This window comes from Oncorhynchus masou, chromosome 20 (genome assembly GCF_036934945.1).
Source record: "Oncorhynchus masou masou isolate Uvic2021 chromosome 20, UVic_Omas_1.1, whole genome shotgun sequence".
Taxonomy (NCBI): domain Eukaryota; kingdom Metazoa; phylum Chordata; class Actinopteri; order Salmoniformes; family Salmonidae; genus Oncorhynchus; species Oncorhynchus masou.
Genome location: NC_088231.1, coordinates 31,623,938 through 31,631,208, shown reverse-complemented (window position 1 = coordinate 31,631,208; position 7,271 = coordinate 31,623,938). Strand labels below are relative to the sequence as shown.

Below are 7,271 nucleotides of genomic sequence, written 5' to 3'. Positions count from 1 at the left end.
AGACTACAACACTACACAGGTAACCTACTGAGACTACAACACTACACAGGTAACCTACTGAGACTACAACACTACACAGGTAACCTACTGAGACTACAACACTACACAGGTAACCTACTGATACTACACAGGTAACCTACTGAGACTACAACACTACACAGGTAACCTACTGAGACTACAACACTACACAGGTATATATATATATACAGGTAACCTACTGAGACTACACAGGTAACCTACTGAGACTACAACACTACACAGGTAACCTACTGAGACTACAACACTACACAGGTAACCTACTGAGACTACAACACTACACAGGTAACCTACTGAGACTACAACACTACACAGGTAACCTACTGAGACTACACAGGTAACCTACTGAGACTACAACACTACACAGGTAACCTACTGAGACTACAACACTACACAGGTAACCTACTGACACTACACAGGTAACCTACTGAGACTACAACACTACACAGGTAACCTACTGAGACTACAACACTACACAGGTAACCTACTGACACTACACAGGTAACCTACTGAGACTACAACACTACACAGGTAACCTACTGAGACTACAACACTACACAGGTAACCTACTGAGACTACACAGGTAACCTACTGAGACTACAACACTACACAGGTAACCTACTGAGACTACAACACTACACAGGTAACCTACTGAGACTACAACACTACACAGGTAACCTACTGAGACTACAACACTACACAGGTAACCTACTGAGACTACAACACTACACAGGTAACCTACTGAGACTACAACACTACACAGGTAACCTACTGAGACTACAACACTACGCAGGTAACCTACTGAGACTACAACACTACACAGGTAACCTACTGAAACTACAACACTACACAGGTAACCTACTGAGACTACTACACTACACAGGTAACCTACTGAGACTACAACACTACACAGGTAACCTACTGAGACTACAACACTACACAGGTAACCTACTGAGACTACAACACTACACAGGTAACCTACTGAGACTACAACACTACACAGGTAAGCTACTGAAACTACAACACTACACAGGTAACCTACTGAGACTACAACACTACACAGGTAACCTACTGAGACTACAACACTACACAGGTAACCTACTGAGACTACAACACTACACAGGTAACCTACTGACACTACACAGGTAACCTACTGAGACTACAACACTACACAGGTAACCTACTGAGACTACAACACTACACAGGTAACCTACTGAGACTACAACACTACACATGTAACCTACTGATACTACACAGGTAACCTAGTCACACTACACAGGTAACCTAGTCAGGTGATGCTAGTGTCTGTCTGTGTGTGTTACCTCCGGGTACGCTGTACCAGGCCTCTCTGTAGGTGAAGCTAGTGTCTGTGTGTTACCTCTGGGTACGCTGTACCAGGCCCCTCTGTAGGTGATGCTAGTGTCTGTGTGTTACCTCTGGGTACGCTGTACCAGGCCCCTCTGTAGGTGAAGCTAGTGTCTGTGTGTTACCTCTGGGTACGCTGTACCAGGCCCCTCCGTTGGTGATGCTAGTGTCCGTGTGTTACCTCTGGGTACGCTGTACCAGGCCCCTCTGTAGGTGATGCTAGTGTCCGTGTGTTACCTCTGGGTACGCTGTACCAGGCCCCTCTGTAGGTGAAGCTAGTGTCTGTGTGTTACCTCTGGGTACGCTGTACCAGGCCCCTCTGTAGGTGATGCTAGTGTCTGTGTGTTACCTCTGGGTACGCTGTACCAGGCCCCTCTGTAGGTGAAGCTAGTGTCTGTGTGTTACCTCTGGGTACGCTGTACCAGGCCCCTCTGTAGGTGATGCTAGTGTCCGTGTGTTACCTCTGGGTACGCTGTACCAGGCCCCTCTGTAGGTGATGCTAGTGTCTGTGTGTTACCTCTGGGTACGCTGTACCAGGCCCCTCTGTAGGTGATGCTAGTGTCTGTGTGTTACCTCTGGGTACGCTGTACCAGGCCCCTCTGTAGGTGATGCTAGTGTCTGTGTGTTACCTCTGGGTACGCTGTACCAGGCCCCTCTGTAGGTGATGCTAGTGTCTGTGTGTTACCTCTGGGTACGCTGTACCAGGCCCCTCTGTAGGTGATGCTAGTGTCTGTGTGTGTTACCTCTGGGTACGCTGTACCAGGCCCCTCTGTAGGTGAAGCTAGTGTCTGTGTGTTACCTCTGGGTACGCTGTACCAGGCCCCTCCGTTGGTGATGCTAGTGTCTGTGTGTTACCTCTGGGTACGCTGTACCAGGCCCCTCTGTAGGTGAAGCTAGTGTCTGTGTGTGTGTGTTACCTCTGGGTACGCTGTACCAGGCCCCTCTGTAGGTGAAGCTAGTGTCTGTGTGTTACCTCTGGGTACGCTGTACCAGGCCCCTCTGTAGGTGATGCTAGTGTCTGTGTGTTACCTCTGGGTACGCTGTACCAGGCCCCTCTGTAGGTGAAGCTAGTGTGTGTGTGTTACCTCCGGGTACGCTGTACCAGGCCCCTCTGTAGGTGATGCTAGTGTCTGTGTGTTACCTCTGGGTACGCTGTACCAGGCCCCTCTGTAGGTGAAGCTAGTGTGTGTGTGTTACCTCTGGGTACGCTGTACCAGGCCCCTCTGTAGGTGAAGCTAGTGTGTGTGTGTTACCTCCGGGTACGCTGTACCAGGCCCCTCCGTTGGTGATGCCTTCGGTGAAGCTGGTATCATCGTCGTTCTTCCTGCACGGAGCTCGCTGGGGGTCTGACATCACAGGATTAAACTGGGAGTAGGACTTCGCCAGAGACTTAAAGGTGACGTCATCAGGACTGGCACTGTACTCATGGGTAGAACCTGGTGGGAGGGAGGGAGGGAGGGAGGGGGAGGGAGGGGAGGGAGGGGGGGGAGGGGGAGGGAGGGAGGGGAGGGAGGGAGGGAGGGAGGGAGGGAGGGAGGGAGGGAGGGAGGGAGGGAGGGAGGGAGGGAGGGAGGGAGGGAGGGAGGGAGGGAGGGAGGGAGGGAGGGAGGGAGGGAGGGAGGGAGGGAGGGAGGGAGGGAGGGAGGGAGGGAGGGAGGGAGGGAGGGGAGATAACTTATTTGCACTTATTAGCAGTGGTATTATGTAACTTTTTGGGTGACCTGACCAAATTCACATAGAAATATGAGTTATAGATCTGTAATTCTCATTGAAATGAAGTCTACGAAGAGGTAGATCTGTTATATGTGTGTAATTTCTATGCTTCCCATTCTTAAGTTTAATTTTTGTGTCTTTTACTCAGCTTCATGTTTAGTTCACAGTGGTTTAAATGATCCCATGATGCTCTACTCTATACTGTAGGATATATCTGGTTCACAGTGGTTTAAATGATCCCATGATGCTCTATTCTACACTGTAGGAGATGTCTGGTTCACAGTGGTTTAAATGATCCCATGATGCTCTACTCTATACTGTAGGAGATGTCTGGTTCAAAGTGGTTTAAATTGCCCATGATGCTCTACTCTACACTGTAGGAGATGTCTGGTTCACAGTGGTTTAAATTACCCATGATGCTCTACTCTATACCATAGGAGATGTCTGGTTCACAGTGGTTTAAATTACCCATGATGCTCTACTCTATACTGTAGGAGATGTCTGGTTCACAGTGGTTTAAATGATCCCATGATGCTCTACTCTACACTGTAGGAGATGTCTGGTTCACAGTGGTTTAAATGACCCATGATGCTCTACTCTACACTGTAGGAGAAGTTTGGTTCACAGTGGTTTAAGTGATCCCATGATGCTCTACTCTATACTGTAGGAGATGTCTGGTTCACAGTGGTTTATGTGTGTAGCGTGGTGTGTGTGTAGCGTGGTGTGTGTGTAGCGTGGTGTGTGTGTAAAGTGGTGTGTGTGTAGCGTGGTGTGTGTGTAGCGTGGTGTTTGTGTAGCGTGGTGTGTGTGTAGCATGGTGTGTGTGTAGCGTGGTGTGTGTGTAGCTTGGTAAGAGCGTCTGCTAAATTACTTAAATGTAAATGTAAATGTGTGTGTGATTACCACTGCGTGTCTCGTCGTAGGGGTAGTTGGCCACCACATCTCCTCCATGCAGATTAGCTGAGAGGACGAATGGAATCTCCATTATCCACCTGATCACTGCCTTGGTCTCTGGAGCTAGCTGGAGACAACACAGACAGAGACAGGATCACTGCCTTGGTCTCTGGAGCCAGCTGGAGACAACACAGACAGAGACAGGATCACTGCCTTGGTCTCTGGAGCCAGCTGGAGACAACACAGACAGAGACAGGATCACTGCCTTGGTCTCTGGAGCCAGCTGGAGACAACACAGACAGAGACAGGATCACTGCCTTGGTCTCTGGAGCTAGCTGGAGACAACACAGACAGAGACAGGATCACTGCCTTGGTCTCTGGAGCTAGCTGGAGACAACACAGACAGACAGGATCACTGCCTTGGTCTCTGGAGCCAGCTGGAGACAACACAGACAGACAGGATCACTGCCTTGGTCTCTGGAGCTAGCTGGAGACAACACAGACAGAGACAGGATCACTGCCTTGGTCTCTGGAGCCAGCTGGAGACAACACAGACAGACAGGATCACTGCCTTGGTCTCTGGAGCCAGCTGGAGACAACACAGACAGAGACAGGATCACTGCCTTGGTCTCTGGAGCCAGCTGGAGACAACACAGACAGACAGGATCACTGCCTTGGTCTCTGGAGCTAGCTGGAGACAACACAGACAGAGACAGGATCACTGCCTTGGTCTCTGGAGCTAGCTGGAGACAACACAGACAAAGACAGGATCACTGCCTTGGTCTCTGGAGCTAGCTGGAGACAACACAGACAGACAGGATCACTGCCTTGGTCTCTGGAGCTAGCTGGAGACAACACAGACAGAGACAGGATCACTGCCTTGGTCTCTGGAGCTAACTGGAGACAACACAGACAGAGACAGGATCACTGCCTTGGTCTCTGGAGCTAGCTGGAGACAACACAGACAGACAGGATCACTGCCTTGGTCTCTGGAGCCAGCTGGAGACAACACAGACAGACAGGATCACTGCCTTGGTCTCTGGAGCTAGCTGGAGACAACACAGACAGAGACAGGATCACTGCCTTGGTCTCTGGAGCCAGCTGGAGACAACACAGACAGACAGGATCACTGCCTTGGTCTCTGGAGCCAGCTGGAGACAACACAGACAGAGACAGGATCACTGCCTTGGTCTCTGGAGCCAGCTGGAGACAACACAGACAGACAGGATCACTGCCTTGGTCTCTGGAGCTAGCTGGAGACAACACAGACAGAGACAGGATCACTGCCTTGGTCTCTGGAGCCAGCTGGAGACAACACAGACAGAGACAGGATCACTGCCTTGGTCTCTGGAGCTAGCTGGAGACAACACAGACAGACAGGATCACTGCCTTGGTCTCTGGAGCTAGCTGGAGACAACACAGACAGAGACAGGATCACTGCCTTGGTCTCTGGAGCCAGCTGGAGACAACACAGACAGACAGGATCACTGCCTTGGTCTCTGGAGCCAGCTGGAGACAACACAGACAGAGACAGGATCACTGCCTTGGTCTCTGGAGCCAGCTGGAGACAACACAGACAGAGACAGGATCACTGCCTTGGTCTCTGGAGCCAGCTGGAGACAACACAGACAGAGACAGGATCACTGCCTTGGTCTCTGGAGCCAGCTGGAGACAACACAGACAGACAGGATCACTGCCTTGGTCTCTGGAGCCAGCTGGAGACAACACAGACAGAGACAGGATCACTGCCTTGGTCTCTGGAGCTAGCTGGAGACAACACAGACAGACAGACAGGATCACTGCCTTGGTCTCTGGAGCTAGCTGGAGACAACACAGACAGAGACAGGATCACTGCCTTGGTCTCTGGAGCCAGCTGGAGACAACACAGACAGACAGGATCACTGCCTTGGTCTCTGGAGCCAGCTGGAGACAACACAGACAGACAGGATCACTGCCTTGGTCTCTGGAGCTAGCTGGAGACAACACAGACAGAGACAGGATCACTGCCTTGGTCTCTGGAGCCAGCTGGAGACAACACAGACAGACAGGATCACTGCCTTGGTCTCTGGAGCCAGCTGGAGACAACACAGACAGACAGGATCACTGCCTTGGTCTCTGGAGCCAGCTGGAGACAACACAGACAGAGACAGGATCACTGCCTTGGTCTCTGGAGCCAGCTGGAGACAACACAGACAGAGACAGGATCACTGCCTTGGTCTCTGGAGCCAGCTGGAGACAACACAGACAGAGACAGGATCACTGCCTTGGTCTCTGGAGCCAGCTGGAGACAACACAGACAGACAGGATCACTGCCTTGGTCTCTGGAGCCAGCTGGAGACAACACAGACAGACAGGATCACTGCCTTGGTCTCTGGAGCCAGCTGGAGACAACACAGACAGACAGGATCACTGCCTTGGTCTCTGGAGCCAGCTGGAGACAACACAGACAGACAGGATCACTGCCTTGGTCTCTGGAGCCAGCTGGAGACAACACAGACAGACAGGATCACTGCCTTGGTCTCTGGAGCCAGCTGGAGACAACACAGACAGACAGGATCACTGTCTTGGTCTCTGGAGCCAGCTGGAGACAACACAGACAGACAGGATCACTGCCTTGGTCTCTGGAGCCAGCTGGAGACAACACAGACAGACAGGATCACTGCCTTGGTCTCTGGAGCCAGCTGGAGACAACACAGACAGACAGGATCACTGCCTTGGTCTCTGGAGCTAGCTGGAGACAACACAGACAGACAGGATCACTGCCTTGGTCTCTGGAGCTAGCTGGAGACAACACAGACAGAGACAGGATCACTGCCTTGGTCTCTGGAGCCAGCTGGAGACAACACAGACAGACAGGATCACTGCCTTGGTCTCTGGAGCTAGCTGGAGACAACACAGACAGACAGGATCACTGCCTTGGTCTCTGGAGCCAGCTGGAGACAACACAGACAGACAGGATCACTGCCTTGGTCTCTGGAGCTAGCTGGAGACAACACAGACAGACAGGATCACTGCCTTGGTCTCTGGAGCCAGCTGGAGACAACACAGACAGACAGGATCACTGCCTTGGTCTCTGGAGCTAGCTGGAGACAACACAGACCGACAGGATCACTGCCTTGGTCTCTGGAGCTAGCTGGAGACAACACAGACAGACAGGATCACTGCCTTGGTCTCTGGAGCTAGCTGGAGACAACACAGACAGACAGACAGACAGACAGACAGACAGACAGACAGACAGACAGACAGACAGACAGGATAACTGC

General features: G+C 51.7%; 1 protein-coding gene across 1 annotated transcript in view; it reads right to left on the bottom strand.

Moving 5' to 3' along the window:
• Positions 1–7,271, bottom strand: part of LOC135507260 (carboxypeptidase E) — a 57,121-nt gene that overhangs the window by 9,106 nt on the left and 40,744 nt on the right. Inside the window, exons 5-6 of the mRNA XM_064926860.1 lie at positions 4,018–4,135; positions 2,655–2,837 (exon numbers count right to left, since the gene is read on the bottom strand). Of these exons, the coding sequence (XP_064782932.1) occupies positions 2,655–2,837; positions 4,018–4,135 (301 nt within the window). The remainder of the gene's footprint in view (positions 1–2,654; positions 2,838–4,017; positions 4,136–7,271) is intronic.